The sequence below is a fragment of the Rhinatrema bivittatum genome, chromosome 3 (assembly GCF_901001135.1).
Source record: "Rhinatrema bivittatum chromosome 3, aRhiBiv1.1, whole genome shotgun sequence".
Taxonomy (NCBI): Eukaryota; Metazoa; Chordata; class Amphibia; order Gymnophiona; family Rhinatrematidae; genus Rhinatrema; species Rhinatrema bivittatum.
In genome coordinates, this window is record NC_042617.1 from 536,447,963 (window position 1) to 536,467,480 (window position 19,518).

The window sequence follows — 19,518 nt, forward strand, 5'->3', positions numbered from 1 at the left end:
GCATGCTACATGCGTTCCTATGTTAAACTGTGTTATGTTACACTTAACTATGTTACAATTTATTATGTTAATCGTATGCTTTTGATCTCTACTCTCCCACCCTGTAAATCCCCTGTTCATTGTAACTTTATCTTCCTAGTTAATCGGTTACCCCTTATTTCAATGTAAACCGGTACGATAAGACACTAGTCTTGAGTATCGGTATATCAAAAGTATTTAAATAAATAAATAAATAAAATTATCAATTTGTCTCTTGAACAGGGTTTTGTTCTCAATTCCTTGAAGAAAGCTGTTCGTCTCGTGTTAAAACATTCTAATCTTGATGTCTCAGATGAAAATAATTACAGATTTCATCTTTGCCTATTTTGACAAAATTACTTGAATCGGTGGTGTTGAAACAGCTATCCGATTTTATTGAGGACAAGGAAATCCTTGATCCTCATCAATTTGGTTTCAAGCAGCATCTTAGTACTGAACTGCTATTGCTTTCTATGATGGACATCTTCAAACGAGGCTTAGATAGTGGTCATCATTACATTCTTGAGTCCTTAGACATCTTCTCTGCCTTTGATACTATTGACCATTCCATTCTCCTCCACCATTTCCAGGCACATGGTACCGTTTTGGCTTGGTGTTTTCATTCTTGAATGGTTGGCTTCAACAATTTAAAGTTAGAAAGTTAGAAATCAAGTTTCTTAATGGTCTCTTCTCAAGACTGGTGTCTCTCAGGGTTCTGCTTTATCATCCATGCTCTTCAACATTTATCTTGCTCCTATCTGTAAATTCTTATCTACCCTATGTGATGGTTATAAGATTTATGCAGATGACAATTAGTTTTTCATTTGTCTTCATCCCACCTGGCATGATAATGTAAATTTGGATATGTTCAGCAGTTAACACTAAAAATTATGACTTCATCAGAACAATTTAGCACTTGATACAAATAAAACTGAATTTCTTCTCATTCAAAGAGTTTATTCCGTGTGTGATAACTCTTCCATCACCCTTGATGGCTCTTCCTTCATCATTAATCAAAGTATCAAACGTCTTGGTGTTTTTCTTGATTCGCATATTACACTGCAAACACACATTAAGTTAGTAGTTAGAGCCTGTTTCTACAAGCTGAGTGTCCTTTCTGATTTAAAACAAATATTACATGCCTCTGAGTTTCACACTGTTGTGCAGGCCTCCATCTTTCCCCTTGTTGATTATTGAAATGGACTTTATTTAGGTCTCCCCGATTCTACTATTCAGCCACTTCAATTACTCTTGAATGCAGCTGCACATCTTATCTCTGGTCACAGACGTTCTGAACATGTCACTCCAATCTTTATACAGTTGAACTAGCTACCTTTAAGACAATAAATTGATTACAAAATCGGGCTATTTTCAAACTCCTTAATTTGAGATCCTGTCCATGGCTCAATGCTTTGTTTAAATTCTAGCAACCCTCGTGTCAGTTAAGATAGTCTCACTCGGCCTCCTCGATATTCCATCTTTAAAAAGTGCTCGCCTGTCCCTCACAAGGGAATCTGCATTTTCTACTGCAGGTCCAGTTCTTTGGAATTCCTTCCCTATGGAACTTAAGACATTGTGATTGCTTAAAGACATTCAAAAGCTTGATCAAAGCCTGTTTAGTAAAGCTTACTTCTGATTGGAGTTAGTTGTTAGCTTCCTTATCACAGGATCCTGCAGTAAGTTCTTTTTATTTTGTTATTGTCTAGTATTGTTTTATTTGATTTTATGAATGCTTTTTCTGTACATCACCTAGGCCTTTCCTGTGTTAAGCGACTAATACATTTTTTAATAAATGTATAAAAGTAAATATACCGTGTTTCCCCGAATATAAGACAGCGTCTTACTTTCTTTTTACCCCCAAAAGTCCCACTATGTCTTACTTTCAGGGTATGTCTTATATTGGAAAAACAGTCGAATTTTTTAAATACCTGTCGGAGGGCCGCGTGGGTCCAGGCGGCCGGCGGGAGCCGAGTGGTCGCGTGTTAAATCTAGGCCGGGTCGCACAGGCGCGCATTCATTCACTGCCGGTGGGGCAGCTCCCACCGGCAGTGAATGAATGCGACCCCTGCGATTCGATGCTCAAGGCAGTCACATGCCGTGACGTCACGGCATGTGACTGCCTTGAGCATCGAATCGCAGGGGTCGCACAGGCGCGCATTCATTCACTGCCGGTGGGGGCTGCCCCACCGGCAGCCCCCACCGGCTGTAGTAGTACAGTCTGTTTATTGTATGATGGATTTAGCTGAATCTGTGTTTATGACACTAATTTTAATAACCTATTTTAAAATGTCATTTCTCTGTGTATTAAATCTAGCACATATGGTATATTTATGAAACATCAGATTTGCAATAAAACTTCAGACTCGTCCGGAAAAAATTACATCTTGATTTAATGATGCTGGTGAGTTGTGGGGTAGGGAGAGACTATGAAAAAAACATTTACCAGGCCTCTGGGGAAAGCAGTTCACAAAAGCTTAGTGCTCGATAGGTCAAACAAGTAAAGCAATAAAAAGGCAAATCGAGATACTTACAGGAAAATGACCCATCCTTCCCCTCCCTCACGAGGAACAGGCTGAAGTATCCCACCAAGTCATCTGGCAGATCCAGCTTTGAGGCCACAGCCTGTGGAAAGAGGTGAACCATTTTCAAAACTGAATAAAATGAAGGCTTCCCCTGTAAGGTCACCTGAGATACAGTAGTGCCACCACGGCAAAACATTGCATAGTTCCATAAATGAATAAAATATTTCCAGGATTTGTGTCGCACCTCTCTTGCAGACACAAATAAATGCTGGAAATATTTTATTCATTTCCTCCACTAAACATTATACTCTGCTGAAAGAGAAACCGCATCCCCTTCCAGTGTTCATCACAAAAAAAAAAAAAAGATGGTTCATTTAGCAACTTTACTTCCACCTGCCCCACAGAGCCAGAAGACACATTATAGGCAATGCATTTACATTCAGACCAAAAACGTCGGATTTCAGCCTAGCAGAGATCATTAAGAAAGCAGTCACCATATTTGTCACGGGACTATCAAGAATATCGCACTTACTTCCAGCACCTCCTCTGTCCGGTCAGACGTAAGAATCGTGATCTTGATTTTTTGCCCATTTGAAAGAGACACCTCCAGTTGAACTTCTTCCGTAGGGATCTGCTGCGTTTCCTAAAAATAAAAGGAAAAACAAACAAGGTTTATTAGCGACCATCATATGAAGGAGCACCTGAAGCACGTGTAAAATGGGAGTAGGCCAGGATCAGAGACCAAAAAGAAAGGGGGGGGGGGGGGCCAAGTTCAATATCCCAGTTTACCTCTATCTCCCAGAAGGAAGCAGGGGGATATTACAGACACATTCAAATATCTCAAAGGTGTAAATCAGAAACAGTAAGTAAACCTTTTCCAGCAGAACTAGGGGGAAGATAAGGGAGGGCACAGAGACTTTTATCTGCTGTCATGTTCTATTTTCTTTATATTTAAATCTTACTCACCTGCTGGGCTTTCCGCAAGAAGCTGTTAAAGGTCTCACTGGTGCCCAATAATGGGTCTTGACGTACTGGGGATTTACAAACATATGCATGAGAGGTGCACTGCCAAACTACTGTACCAATAGCCACAATTTATTTATTTACAAAATCTTAAAATCTGCCAATCCAGAACCATTCAAGGCAAATTAAATAACATGCATAAAACATAAGAAGATCCCAATATATTTCATAACCACAGCACTGCAGGACCTTATGCAGTCAAAGCACTGTACACTATCACATTCTCTTCACCCATTAACAGCTTCTGAAGGCTGGAGGAGCCTTAACATGAGGGCTATAGCTCAATAAGGAAAATAAGCATTCTTTGTGCTGCCCAGCGCCGACAAGTCTATATCGTCAGCACAACAGGAGAGGCGAAGACTCACCAGCTTGCATGTACTTCTCTAGCTGCTCCCTTCTCTGTTCCACTTCTGCAGGGGTGAGGGTAAAAAGCTTCTTGGGTGGGAAGGCTGGGACCACATTGCTGCCATATTCTTTTCTTAACTGAGGAAAAAGAAAAAAAAAAAAAAAAAGAAGGTAGCCAAATTATTTTAAAAAATACAGTCAACAGGACACCTTTCCTTTCCCACATTAATATATGGTCTAGGGCTCAAGGTACCAGAACAATACCGTGAGAGAAAAAAAAAAAAAAGGGCTGTTCTGGTACCTTGAGAGGCAGAGTATGTTTTAATGTGGGAAGAGGTGGTGAATTATTCTTATTTACCCTTTCAATTAAAACTAAAACAAGGGAACACGCCATGAAACTAACCACCACCAGACTGAACTCCAGAAAGTATTTTTTCATTCAATGCACAATCAAGTTGTGAAATCTATTGCTAGAAGATTTGCATAGAGGGGTTTAAAAGAGGTTTGGACAAGCTCCTGGAGGAAAAGTCCATAAAACATTATTAGCCAGGGAGACTAGGGAAAGCCACTGCTATCCTTGAGAGGGAACAATAGATTGATTTACTTTTTGGGATTTGCCAGGTATTTGTGATCCAAACTGGCCACTGTCGGAGACAGGATTCTGGGCTTGATGAATCTTGCTCTGACCCAGTATGGCATATCTTTTGTTCTTATCCAATTATATACACATATAAATTATTTTAAATCCTTGATGTATCCATAAAACCTAGTATATGCAAATTATCGATTGACACAGTAAGGAGTTGGTCATTTATTTAAGAAATTTTTTATACTGATATTAGTCGAAACATCATATCGGTTTACAGTGGAACAAAAGAATGGAAAATACATTGAACAGGGAAGGGGGGTACATAGAACCAATAGAAAGTATGAAAGGAGCAAAAAACGGGCACATAAGGCAACATGAGAGAAAACAAGTGCAATGCAATAAAGCAATTAAAACAATTAGAAAATTAAATTGATTAAATTAAATTAAGTTAAAATTAAGAAACTCCATTAAACTCCATATGTCCTTCCAAACAGAGTGAAAGGGAATCACATGTTAGATAGTTCAAGATAATCTAAGGCTGAACTTTCACGTAAAGATATAGTCTACTTACGTGTTCATGCAGGCCCAGGAGCTGGCTGTACCTAACCCGACAGTGCAAGACGCCATTCACATGGATATTATAGGCCTGCCAGAAGAAAGAGAAAAATGAAGCACTAGATAGTCACACAACAGGTAACAGAAAGATTCTCACAATATAGCACCCACTCTATCTGCAAAACATTCTGTACAATATTGGTTGGTAGCTCCATCCCCTACAAGGTGGAGGTGAGGGGCTGGGAAGAGAAAGAAAGGGCAGAGCTGAATCTTCCATTTTACTTCATTCTGAATGCCTTCATCCTCATTTCTTTAGATTAATCAGCCTGCTGAGGTGTGTACTCTATTTATCCCAAGTTCTCAGCTTTCTGGCCAGGACCAGACTGCTGCGGAATTTCCTCTGTCCATCCCGGACTTGAGGAGAGGTCAGCTTTTGCTATGCTGGAACAGCATTTTTTTTCCTCTGGTTAGGAAAATAAAATTGCACACTAGAAAAACAAGAGAGCCTCACATGCTGCAGGATCTAATGGAACCTCTACTTGAGATCAAACTCACATCAAATGTGTGTCACATCTTCTGTAGGTCTGTGATGGAGGCTTATCCACAATAGTTCTGGGGCACTCTGGCTATGCAAACCCATTCCCAAACACAGCAGTAAGCAGAATCTTAAACTAAGGGTTTTCTTTCTCCTGATGTGTCTCCTTTTCCTCTTGAGGTTTCAAGGTGGTTTCTTTCAATCTAATTTTTTTTTTTTTTTTTTGCTCAGTTTAGCTCGTGAAAAGTGGGTTGCTAGCATCAGGAATATGCTTCTAAATGCTACTTTCTGCAGCCCATGTCTCTTTCTCATGTGGTTTAAGCAATGTACCATGAGAGAGAGAGGCATGCCAGGAAGTAGCATTTAGAAGTGCCAGGAACCCAATGCAGCAGAAGCGGTGAAAGCAGCACCACTTCAGCACCATGGGTGGTACTGGGAAGCAGCAGCAACCCTTCTTCAGTCTCATGGGCCATACTGGAAGAGAGGCCTCAGCTTTTCTTCAGCCCAGTAGCCACATCGGGAGGGGGGCACTGTTGTCCCTATAGTGCTTTGCATTCTGTGCAACTGCACAGATCACACCCCCCTAAAAGTCAGCCCTGCTTAAGCCTCTGTCAACATTTCACAGTAAAGGCTATTAGGCCTTTGCACTGAGATTGTGCAAACTTTTCAATTTTGTATGCGCATCTTAAAATTTATAATGAAAAGGGTTCATCTAATACAGACCCTAACTTGGAAGTTATTGGTAAAATAGGTCTTAGATTGCCATTTTCTCCTCTGTTTTCTGCAGACATGTAAAGGTCAATTAAAAAAAAAAAGGTATAAGGTGGTCCCCTTTTTATTGGACTAATTTCTTGACTAGCTTTTGTGAGCTGCACTCCCTTCATCACAAAACAAAACATGATGAAGGGAGAGTAGCTTCCAACAGCTAATCAAGAAACGTGTTAGTCCCATAAAATAGGGCATTACATATTTTTGATTTACATTTATTTCCATGCACAGAAGTGGAATTACCTATAGACATGACACTGTTCATAATTAAATAGCCAATTCAAAAGTTTCTTCATCCATCCCACATATTTGGAAGCTACCAAAGTTTTTATACATGTGCTGATCCAATGGAATGGTTCAGGAAGACAGATCAATGAGATACCGTATATGGTTCTGTCAACTGCAGGACTGAAGGGAATATATTACTGGAAGGTCGGAAGAGCTGCAGCTTTCTTCAAAGTATTGACTTTAGGCAAGTGAGGATTAGAGTTTTAGAAACTGTACTTCTGAAACACCTATTGCAAAAACATGTTGCTTATAAGAATACTCTTATCAGAAGCACACACTAATCACGGTGTTCATTCCCGCTGTTAAAGGAACATTGTGGTCTGAAGGTTTCTCCCTCTCATACCTCACACAAGTAGCCAAACACACCCACAGAACAAATGTGTAGGTCTCTGCTTACAACATACTCTGTTTATAAAACACAAGCATCATGTGCAAGAGACACAGGTACTGGGAAAGGTGCTGTTACCCGATTTTCTGAGCTGTCAGGCTGTCCTCATGTGCTAAGTGGGGTTTTTTTTTTTTTCTGTTAAGCTCTGGATCATGGGAATGTTTTAGAGGACAAAATATGGTATCGGAAAATCACTAAAGAGAGGCTTATCTTGCCACAGGCATGAGCTGTAAATCATGCTTTTTAAAAGATGGGTTTTTTTGCCAGATTAAAACAATTGCCTTGAAGTTGCTAGCTTGAAAGAATGTACTTTTGGTGTATTTTCCAACAAGTGAGAGTGCCTACTGTGGAAGATGTCTCCATCTGTCTCTCTATCTATATGTATCTTGGAGGCCATATGAAGGGTAAAGTGTACAGCTGTGCACACTGCAGGTAAAGCAGAACACTATCCAGCAGAAGTGGTAGGCGCTCGTCCCCCCTTTTGCTGGTGATACCACACATGCAGGTTGTGATAGAAGCCTTTACACTCTTGTACATTTTTTTACATTCTGCTGTCTAAAAAATACATATCAAAATGCAATAAAGTGGGGGTTTCTTTCACTGATTTACACAACATATTATACACTTTATTGTGAAAGCATAATTATATACAGGGTGGCCCATGGAAAAGTAGGCCACCTCCAACACCAGTGCGACACAGGCAGGCTACTTTTCTATGGGCCACCCTGTAGAAATATTCCAAAAGTAATTAAGAATTAAAAAAAAAAAAAATCTTCATTGGCAGATACGCAGTGATTAGACCCATGCTCTAGTCTAGCACAAAAGCATCAGGCATTAAGCTACACTTGTTTGGAAGCATGGAGCAGAACTTTGTACCTTCAGGTTGCCCTTGGAGGTGAAGAGATCAATCACCAGTATTCCCCAGTCCTGGAACAAGGTTTTGACTTCTTGATCTAAGGGCCATTCTTGCAGTTGTAGAACTTTGCTGAGCCAGTCCACTAGTGTAATCTAGATGTCCAGTACATAAGTTGCTTGGAGATGTGTATTGTAGTGACCGACTCACAACCAGCTTTGTAGGGCTTCCTCTCAGAGACTGTACGAGCTGGTACCGCCCCCCCTGGTTTTTTTTTTTTTAATTTTTTTACATAGATCATGGTCACCTGATTGGATTCTCTTGTCAGAGAGCAGGTGGGAGAAATCCTTTTACGCATATCAAATAGCTCGTAGCTCTAGAAGGTTGATTTGTTGTCAGCTCTTTACTTAGGACCAAGTCCCCTGGAACCATGCAGCTTCAGTGTGTGCTCCCCACCCTCTGGTGGAGGAATTGGAAGACGGGGGTCACTTGATGTGCTGAGATGCACAGTGAAAGACCTATCATAAGAACCATTGGGTTTATCTACCACTGGAGGGATGCTTGCATCTCAGAAGTTATCAAGATCAGGCAGGATAACAGCTGGAGCCATTGACCCCACTGAATACTGCACATACACACTTCTAGTCAGAGGAACCAAGTGCACCGACACACAGCCATGTGACCCAGGAGGAGAAGCACTGTCCTTGCTAATGTCCGATCCTGCAGCAGAAGGGATCTCACAAGGCCCAACACTACTTTCGGCTCTTTCAAGAGGTAGAAATGCCTTCTCCTTAACAGAGTTTATCCAGGTTCTGGAGAGGCTCATAACTGAAGACTGATCTCTGTTAGGATACAGGAGGGCAAGAGAAGTGCAAGTAGTAGCCATAATCCACAATATTCATGACCCATTTTTCATTGGTAATGCAGATCGACTCTAGAAGAAAAATACTGGACACTTCCTCATACTAGAGGCAGCAGGCCTCAAGGGCATCAAAATCTGGTTCTCGGTTTAATCTGTGACTGTTGAGTCTTTATCTGCTGCATTCTGGCAGGTAGTTGTTGTCACAGGATAGAAGCAGCTCAGTGTTGAAAAGGATGGAAGGGCCACCTCTGAAAAAATTGTTTGTAGAAGTACTGACATCTGGCAGGACCAAGCTGGTCTTCCACTGCTGCAAACAAACTAAGAGGACTCAGAGCCATCATCTCTTGTACCTTGTCCCTGAACAAAATTTTCCCCTGTAGAGGGCATATCAGCCAGGAAATCGTAAACATCCTCTCTTTGCTCACGTGCTCATAATGAAACAAACCTCCTGGCTCTATAGACATTGAGGTCCTGGCTGTAGTGTCAAAGGCCTCTTACGCGGAGTGGTTGAGATGCATCCCACACACATCCGTATCGTCCACAGACCATTGGAACTCTGCCTGCCTAGAGTCTGTCATTTCCATCAAAGGCTTCAACTTTTGCACACCACTCAAATACTGCACTATAATTAAACGGTGGGCCACAATTCAAGCACAATGCTTTGATCCTTGGAAGACATTCTTCCCCAAAACCCATCTAACTACTTTGAATCTTTCACAGGAGGTGCACTGGAGTGCTCTCGAACACTATTCCCACTTCAATACCAACTCCATGTAAGATAGCAAGAGCAGTCTGTGGCTTTGTAAGTACTTTATTTACACTGAACAGCAAACAATACATCAGCAATCTTCACTTTCAGCATCACACAGAAGTAGAACAGCTATATTAAAGGGACTGCTATTCCCTTATACTCACAGTATGGCAGCTTATGTTACAGGAGCTGCCTTCTCCTGGAGTTCTTGGTTCCTGTTCTCAGGGGACCTGTCCACAGAGCTACCAGCATGCCTTAGTTTTTGGGTACTTGCCAGGTTCTTATGGCCTGGATTGGAAACAGGATGCTGGGCTTGATGGACCCTTGGTCTGACCCAGTATGGCATGTTCTTATGTTCATAAGGTGGATCATGCCAGACACTTGGTTCAGTACTGTTTGGGGAGGCTTTTAGGGACATTCCTTCACACTCCATTACTACAGTAGAGTGGTGCAATACTCTAGTTGATTTTGTGGGCTACCAAAGGCATGACAGAGAAGTTACCACATCATCATCATCAGGTGGCCTTTCAGGTGGCCATGAATTGGGATAACCGAGGAATCCATAGGAGGTAGTAGAAATTGCAACAAGCCAAAAACATCTATCATCATGTCTTGTTCTTTGCTCAAGGTTATAAAGTCCTCACCAGTTTATATAGAAAATGAGAAAAGCAGATCTTCTGCAGAAGCTGTATGCTGTGGCAAGTCCAGAAGGGGCTCTCAAGGAATTGCTGTGGAGTCGTCCTCACCTGACTATGGAGGAACACTCAACCAGGACCCCAACGAGAATGATGGAGACAGAGCAGGCAACTTCCGATGGCACCCTCTCTCACAAACTCTGAATGAGTCACTTCTACCACCCCCTCCCTTCCCATAGTGGGGAGGGGAGTCAGTCGGGTAGGGGACTGACTTTCATCATTGGTAATCCATGTGGTGAGGCCTGAATCTCCCAAGAACCCTTGAGCCCCGCTGTGTGAGAAAAGTTCCTCCATTCCAGATAAAAAGCTTCAACTTCCCTCTTTGGTCTCCCAGGCTCTAGTAGGAAAATAAATTCTTTACCTATTCCAAACAACTGGGCTCCTACTGGCTGAGGAATCTTCTGCACCGGAGGAGGAACATAATCAGACCGAGGGTCCATCAAGCCCAGCATCCTGTTTCCAACAGTGGCCAATCCAGGATACAAGTACCTGGCAAGTACCCAAACATTAAACAGAACCCATGCTTCTAATGTTGGTAATAAGCAGGGCTATTCCCTAAGTCAACTTGACTAATAGCAGTTTATGGATTTCTCCTCCAGGAACTTGTCTAAACCTTTTTTTAAACCCAGCTAAGCTAAGAAAACCAGCTAAGCTAACAAATTATCTTTGGACACCCAGGTGGACACCTCCTCACTGAGCGCTGCAGTGGCAGATGGTGCTGAAAATGAACTGATATCAAAGCCAAAATCTCCGAAGCACACTGCATCGTCTGCACCAATATGCCTTATTGGCCGGCACCCATCCTTTCCATCGCAATGGCAAGGATACTTCTCATACTAAGGCTCCCCCTGTGGAAAGGCACCTCTGCGCTGTGCTCTGATGAAACTGAAAGCACCCTGATATCTGCGCTAAGGAGACTGTTTTGTGGAAGTGCGATGGCATGCTTCAGATATAGATGGTGTCAGGACCAAAGAATCCGGGCAGAATAGGTTGCTTGGTGCCATAGGGATCTTCCATGCCAGGAAAGATGAAGTGACCTATGCAGAGACAGCTGACATTCTTCTCAGTGTCAAGAACAGCTACACCCTAATGGGAGTTCTATGTCAACAGCACTGAATTCTTTGGCACAGAAGGATCACTTGAGCTACTTAGGTGCTCTTCTGGGGCCATTTGCTTCTGTACCACACTCAGCCCCTGACCTGAGATGGATCCGGAGGTCAGAGCCACAGGGGAAGCCCTCCCAGTAGACTCGCATGAAAATAAGGGAGCTGAGTCTTGGCATGACCAATTTCCTATGGCAAAGGGAGCCAGAAGAAGCCTTGCTCTGAGAGGTGGAGTGGCTGCACTGTCTGCCCTTGCATCTAAGCTTTGGGGTTTTACCCAATAGTGTCTTCTGCAGAGCATCCATCTTTTAGGTCTGGGATTGCTGAACCTGTGGGGACATCCAACCACAACTGGGAGTATCACGGTCTAAGCCCAGGCAGTGTTAGCAAATTGAGCTGGTATCAGTAATGGACATGCAATGCCTGCACTCAGAGGCCTTAAAACCCGTTGACTACTGGATTTTACCTTTTATTTCCCCAATAATCCTTTTTTTTTCTTTTTTAAGAACTTAAAATTTCAGTTGAAGGGCTGCTGAGGCAGCAACAAAGAAAGGGTCTTGCAAACTCACAAAACACAAGGCAAAAAAAGAAAATCAAAAACAAAGACTGAGAAAACACATCTGTGCTGTAGCTTGGATGAAGACAAAGAGGGGCTAACGAGGCAGCATCCAAGTGCAGGAAACTCTGGGGCATGCTTAGCAAAGACTTTTTGAGCTTTTTAGAGCTGGTTCCATGTCAGAGCCGTCAGATGATGTCACTCCTGCTTCAGGGACCACTTGTGTGGTCGGAAGGAATAACTTAGTCTGTCCGCCAGAACATTCTCCTGACCCGGCAGGTACCTGGCTCAAAGAAGAATCTTCTGAAATAAGGCCCATGACCAGATTTGGACTGCCTTCTGGCATAGGAAAAACAATCCTGTTCCTCCCTGCTTGTTGAGGTACCACATGGCCACCTGATTGTCAGTCTGGAGGAGCTCAACCTTGCCGGACAGTTGCTCCCGAAATGCCCAGAGGGCGTAATGGACCACCCGCAGCACCAGGAAACTGATTTGACACCTCAGCTCATGAGCTGACCAGCAACCCTGGGTGTGAAGGTCCCCCACATGAGCTCCCCAACCCTGGTGGGAGGCATTTGTGGTGAGTACAACCTGAATGAGGGAAGCCTGGAATGGAACCCCCACCTCCAGACTGGGAAGAGTCACCCACCAATGCAGGGAGACTCAGAGCAGTGCGGTGACCTGAATGCGCACCCCAAAGACCTGAGTGGCCAGGCACCACTGAGATCACAGGGTCCACTGCACCTTGCGCATGTGAAGGCGAGCAAAGGGAGTGACCCGGACAGTCACTGCCATGTGCCCCAGTAAGTGCAACATGGTGCACGCCAAAATTTGGTGACTTCCTGAGATCGTCCCTACCAATGATGCCAAGGTGATTGCTAAATCCCTGGGCAAAAACACCTGGACTTGAGCCGTGTCGAACCTGGCACCTATGAAGTTCAGATGCAGGGATGAGAGCAGCTGGGACTTGGAGTAATTGATTAAAAATCCCAAGTTCTCCAAGATTCGAATGGTGGCCTGTAGGGACTGCAGCGTTCCCTGTATGGAGTCACCCTTGACCAGCCAGTTGTGCAGATAGGGAAAGACTTGCACACATTGCCTTTGCAGATGAGTAGCCACCACCGCAAGGCACTTCGTGAAAAAATGGGGTGCGGATGCCAGTCCGAAGGGCAGCACCCTGTACTGAAAATGGTGTTTGCCCACCACAAACCAGAGATATTTCCAGTGGGCACGGGCAATCCCTATGTGAGCATAGGCATCTTGTAGATTGAGGGAGCAAAGTCAGTCCCCTGGTGCAGAAGGGGAATAAGGGCACCCAGTGAGACCATCTTAAACCTCTCCCGTGTGAGGAACTTGTTCAAGGCCCTTAGATCCAAAATCGTGCAAAGACCTCCCATTCTCTTCGGGATAAGGAAATTCCTGGAGTAGAATCCTCTTCCCTGTTGATTGAGAGGTATGGGCTCGACTGCTCTGGCCATTGTTAGGGCAGAGAGCTCCTTGAGAAGTACTTCTCGATCCCTGGAAGCCTTCCAAGATGGATACAGGGGACAGCCCAGAGGGGTCTCCTGGAAATGTAACCTGTACCCCTAGTTTATGATGGAGAGGACCCACTGGTCTGAAGTGATGGCTCTCCAACAGTCCACAAAGGACATGAGCCAACCTCTGACTGGAGGGCCCACCACTGGTTGCACTGGTGACTGGCTTAAACTCCCTTGCAGCCATTCAAAAACAGTGGCAGGACTCTGCTGCGGTGCTGGCTGAGTTCTGGGGATACGCTGTTGTCTAGGCAGAGGCCTCGGTCCAGGCCTCTGAGGTCGTGCCCTGCGAGCCGGAGGGTAGTATTTCCTCGGACGGTAGAATGGTTGTCGAGGACATTACCTCGGGGATTTTTTGCCTGAGGACCGGGGGTCAGAGGTGCTTGCAGATAGATGCTGCAAGGTCTCATGATGATCTCTGAGTTGCGTTACTGCCTCCTTGATTTTGTCACCGAAGAGATTCTCTCCAGTACAAGATAGGTCAGCAATACAGTCCTGTATCTCGGGCCGTAGATTAGAGGTCCTTAGCCAGGCCATATGACGAACCCCAATGCCCACTGTGGCCACTTTTCATTGTCTCAAAGACATCATACTTGGATCGAACGTTGTCGCATTCCAATCCCTGTTGCACAACTTTTAGGAAATTCTCCTGAAATTGTTGAGGGAGGCCATCTGTCAAATCATGTACCTGCTTCCAGAGATTTATGGAGTATTGGCCCATATATAACTGGTAGCAAGCAATGCAGGCTGCCAACATGGAGGCCTGGAAGACCTTGCGGCCTAGGGCCTTGTGCTCATGCCCTGGGGGGGGGGGGGGGGGGCAGGGGCATGGGGCCTTTTTGCTTTCTTAAGGGCGGACTCCACTACCACAAATTGGTGTGGGAGGTGGCGCTTCTCGAACCTGGTAGAAGGTTGCACTAGGTACGTTATGTCGGTCTTCCTGTTCACCGGAGGGACCAAGATTGGGAGTTCCCAGAGTCTGCTAACCAAGTCCTTAAAGATATCTTGAACTGGGACCGTGACTACTTCTTTAGTAGCATCCACGAACTAAAGGATCTCCAGCATCTTGTGCCTGGAGTCCTCTTCAGTGAAGAGATGGAAAGGGACAGACTCCACCATTGCTCTTACAAAACCTGCGAATGTCAGGACCTCTGGAGACTAGCGACATCTCTTCCTGGAGGAGAGGGTTCCAGAAGTAGAACCTCGGAGTACTCAGAGGAAGAGGTGGAAGGCTCATCTTCCCATGGGTCATATGGGGCATCAATTTCACTCCCTGGCGATGCCAATGGGGGAGTCTGAAGCACAGTCTTGGGCTGGGGTGCCAGGGGCACCAATAACTCTACAGGTACCATTGGCATACTTGGCACCAGGGGCATCGACATGGTCGTGGAATCAGTTGGGGGAGGACGTACCACTGGAGCAGATAGTCCTTCCTCATCAGAGGAATCTTTGATGGGATTCGTTTCCGACCATTGCCTCACCGGTACCCCTCGTGGTAGTGAGGGCTCCCAGGGTATCAGCATGGGTTGCGTCGGCAGTGCACCAAGGAGGAGGTCCAAGTGCTCCAACAATGGTGCAGACTCTGGCGGCGGTGGAGGCTGGCAGCTCAATACCCTGTAGGGCTTGCCCCATCGCCAGACGCACCATGTGCTCCAACTCCTCCTCAAATGCTGTCGATGACAGTACAGCTTGAGGAGGAGGAGGAGGAGGCGTAACCTGGTTCCTCTTGGAGCCTCAGTGTGCCTAGTCAAAGTTCTAGAAAGTTTGACAGAAGTTTTCCTTGCCGGGCTCCATCGGATGATGTCACCCGCATGTGAGGACTACCATCCTGCTTGTCCTAGGAGAAATGTATTTAGAGAGACAGGGAGAGCTCCTCTGCCTAATTTTTTTGTTATATCTTCATCTGCTGATGGGAGACAATACTTAAAGGTCTAGGGTTATCCTAGGCAGAATGTCTGAGAAAATAATTTATTCTTCTTGTGAACAAATTAGTTCAACCAATACTGCATGACTCAACCAATGCTGCATGATCTTCCCATGCAGCACAGGTACAGTGCTATAATTGTGTCCTAAGCTCAGAGTGAGGAGAAGCATAAGATATGACAGCATAGGTTTAACACAGGAGCTTTAAGAATTGCAATGATGTTTGCATACCCTGCAGCCGATACAGATATGAACCGAAACCAGTCAGTGGTCAGCCAGTGAGCTCGTGCTAGGCAGAATATCTTAATAGCTATATTACTTTTTCTGCAGTGTGGTACTGGCACAGAGAAATGTAAGATTCTTTCACTCAAAAACCTCACAAATGCTTCATTTCTACAGTTTTATGTTATTTCATTTGTAGGCAAATATGTTCTATCCCTTTCATGATGCTCTTGCTTGCTCTATGCAGAGTAGGTAGTAGCAGTTCCCCCATCCATACTGATGGTGTGGCAGGAGGGTAGGGATCTGAACTGCATACTGATGAGGTTTCCTGCAACATCTGCGTGCTCTCAGCAATAGCCGCAGGAATGAGCCACAGCACAGAACCCACACCAATCCTATCCCAGCTCACCCACATGGAAGGGCAGAGGAAGGAGCAGTAAAATAACAGAAGGGAGAGGGGTTCCAGAGGAGAAAAAAGCAAAACTATAAGAATGATGGAGGAAGCAGTCAGAAAAAGATGTTCCATGATAAATTCCACAGGATGGAAGCATCACAGGTCCCAAGAGGGATAGAAAGGAAGGGAACCTTCTCCTACACACTCTGATAGGAGTAGAGCAGACCCGAACTGTTAAAGAAAATCCTTGGAGGCAAAACAACTAAAAAGAACATAAGAAGTTGCCATACTGGGTCAGATAGAGTCCATCAAGCCCAGCATCCTGTTTCTGTGGCAATCCAGGTTACCTGGCAAGTACCCAAGAATTAAATCGATCCCGTGCTACTAGTGCCAGTAATAAAAAGTGGCTATTCCTAAGTCAACTTGATTAATAACAATTTATGGACTTCTCCTCCAGGAACTTATCCAAACCTTTTTTAAACCCAGCTAAGCTAACTGCCTTAACCTCATCCTCTGGCAACAAATTCCAGAACTTAAAATAAAGATATTCAAGTGTTTTCCTGAAAAGGCCAATTCCACCAAAGAATACAATAACCAAGAAATATAAAGACAATATCTTTACTTCATACCCCAAATTTCATAAATGTCAATGGAACATGTACGTGTGTACACGCACATGTGTGTGTGTGTACGGGGGAGAGAATGTCACATTTCAGAGTAAGTATGTTTCATACATAATGATGCTCTCTTCATTAGCCTCAACTCATTGCTTTCCCCCGACTTAAAGAAGCATAGTAATGAGCAACTTTAACATTTTTTTCCCTATATATATATATATACACATATACACACACACAATGTCAAATACTGATTGTGGCTAAAAGCAGGATGTGAATCCCTACAGACATTCTTTCAATGCAGCACCTTGGATAGGCAACCAAAGGGCCATCTTATTTATTTATGTGATTTATATTCTGCCTTTCAGGCACTTCCACACAGATTACATTCAGGGACTGTAGTTATCAAGGGTGGCCCCTCCCCCCCCCCCCCATTTTTATTTATTTATTTAAAAACTTTTCTATACCGTCGCTAAGTTATATACCATCGCAACGGTTTACAAATAGACACATAGACTAAGGTTAGTAAATCTAGGATATCGTACATTCTAACAGGTGCCAATAAAGTTCGGTTACAATTTCATAAATAAAATCATTATTTGAGTAATGTTGGTCAAGTCCCGGTATATTATTGAGTTACTATCTCTTTGAGATATTACTTCTTAAATGTAGGATTGAGTAAATTCATTCTCATCTGCATTACCCTGTACTTTCATTCTCTACCCTCCACACTCTTTAGTGAAGGCTTTTTTAAAGAGCCATGTTTTTGAATTTTTCTTAAAAGTTTTGAGATTATTCTGTAATCTGAGTTCAGGGGGCATCGTGTTCCATAGTATGGGCCCAGCCAATGATAAAGCCCTTTCTCTCACTTGGGTTAATTTTGCTGACTTTACTGAAGGGATTGTTAGTAGTGCTTTGTTTGCTGAGTGGAGGTTTTTTTGTGGAACGTGTACTCTTAAGGCTGTGTTTAGCCAGTCTGCTTCTTTATCATATATTAGTTTGTGTATGGTGCATAAGGCCTTGTATTTATCCTGTATTCGATGGGTAACCAATGTAAGTCTGCTAGAGTTTCGGTTATATGGTCCCTCCTCTTTTTTCCCGTCAGTATTCTGGCTGCAGTATTCTGAAGTATCTGGAGTGGTTTTATCGATGTGCTTGGGAGTCCTAGTAAGAGTGCATTGCAGTAGTCAGTGCTGGAAAACATAAGTGTTTGCAATACTGTTCTGAAGTGGGCAGGTGTGAGTAATGGTTTCAATCTTCTGAGGACCATAAGTTTTGCGTAGCCTTCTCTTACTTTTATAGATATGTGTTGCTTCAGGTTGATTTCTGGGTCCATTATTACTCCCAGATTCCTTACTTTTTCGGCTAGCTCAATTTTTTGGTTATTTCTTAGGGGTATCTGTGTTTGAATGATTTCAGTATGTTTTCTCTCAAGGTGAAGGAATTCAGTTTTGTCAATGTTGATAACCAGTTCCATTTGGTTTAATAGTAGTTTAATTATGTCTAGGTACATGTTAGCTAGACTTAATGTTTTTTCAATTGTGTCGTCTATTGGTAGAATTAATTGAATGTCGTCTGCGTAAATGTAATGTATTATCCCTAGGCCTGCCAGCAGATGACATAAGGGTAGCATATATATGTTAAAGAGGGTAGCAGACAGCGCTGAACCCTGAGGTACTCCTGTTTCAAGTTTAAATTTTTCTGATAATGTGTTTTTTATATGGACTTAAAAGAACCTGTTTGTGCCCATAGAGAAAAAAATTCATAAGTCAAGCTCCAAACGTGACTGAATGACCAAATCCAGTCTCCAATCAGGAGCTGCAAGTGCTTTCTTTTACTGAATTTAGCAATGTAGATTTTATTTACTTATAGTAATTGTGGCTATGTATTCAGACCTTGCTGGTTTGGAGGAGAATGTGCTGCGAAAGGGATAGGTCTAGGTGCCAGGATGACTAGTGACACCAGGGTCCAACTGGAGGCAACTTCCTTTCTGGCACCGTAACACCAGAAAAGCAGAATAATAAAAAATAAAATCAATAAAAATGTCTTCACTGCAGCTAAGAAAGCTCAAGAATCCTCAGGAGGCACCACTGTCACGGAAGTGTTTTATTCTTGACAAAAGCTCCTATTGATCATGCAAAGACTGCACTAACCCGGGTTTTTTCAGTCTTGGCCTAGAGACAGCCTATTAGGTTTTCAAGATATCTATAACGAATACACGAGACATTTGTATATAATGGGTCACCAATGTAAGCAAATTGATCTCATGCGTATACATTATGGATATGCTAAAAACTAAACAGATTGTGGAGGTCACTAAGCCAAGTTTGGGGAGCCCTACATTGAACATCCTCAGAGGGAAGCTAAGCTAGGTACTGCCCTCACATTCATGCTTGCTGACCAGTCAACAAGCCGCATTACAAGTATCTCTTCAGCTAGCAGTATCATATGTGCTGTCTGCCATCCATGTAATGCTGCAATGCCTGATCTATCATGGACTCGAGATGAAAGAACACAGAGAAAATAGAAGAGGTTGTACAGTTCGTTTTCCTGATAAAGTGGATGAAAACATCAGAGGTTAAGGAATTAAAAAGAAAATACTTACATGCACACCTTTGTTTCCCTCAATTACTATTTCTGCTTTGCAACTATAATTAAACACTTAAGAGAAAAAAAACCCTCAGTACAAGAACAATGTGCCAGGGATGCAGGCTGTGCAATACATCTCTGGAGGACAGAATCAGCAGCAGTAGTAGTAGTAATCAAATCCCTAGGTTCGAGTCCTGAAAACACACTGCTTTTAGCTGCCACTGCAGATCTAAGAAACAGATTATAAAAAAAAAATCCACAGATGTCACATTAAATGCAAAACATCCAAATGCAGGTGTAGCGCTAAGCACATTATGATCCACAAGTGACAAGGTGATTCAGTCAATTACACAGGATTACGAGGCAATTCCCACTTTTATTAGTAAA

At 43.4% G+C, this 19,518-nt stretch overlaps 1 protein-coding gene across 4 annotated transcripts in view; it reads right to left on the reverse strand.

Annotated features, from left to right (window-relative positions):
- Positions 1-19,518, reverse strand: part of SNX17 (sorting nexin 17) — a 147,134-nt gene that overhangs the window by 56,127 nt on the left and 71,489 nt on the right. For all 4 annotated transcript variants that reach the window (XM_029596353.1, XM_029596352.1, XM_029596350.1 and 1 more), the window contains exons 2-6: positions 5,069-5,143; positions 3,929-4,046; positions 3,507-3,571; positions 3,073-3,183; positions 2,550-2,640 (exon numbers count right to left, since the gene is read on the reverse strand). In XM_029596353.1, the coding sequence (XP_029452213.1) occupies positions 2,550-2,640; positions 3,073-3,183; positions 3,507-3,571; positions 3,929-4,046; positions 5,069-5,143 (460 nt within the window). The remainder of the gene's footprint in view (positions 1-2,549; positions 2,641-3,072; positions 3,184-3,506; positions 3,572-3,928; positions 4,047-5,068; positions 5,144-19,518) is intronic.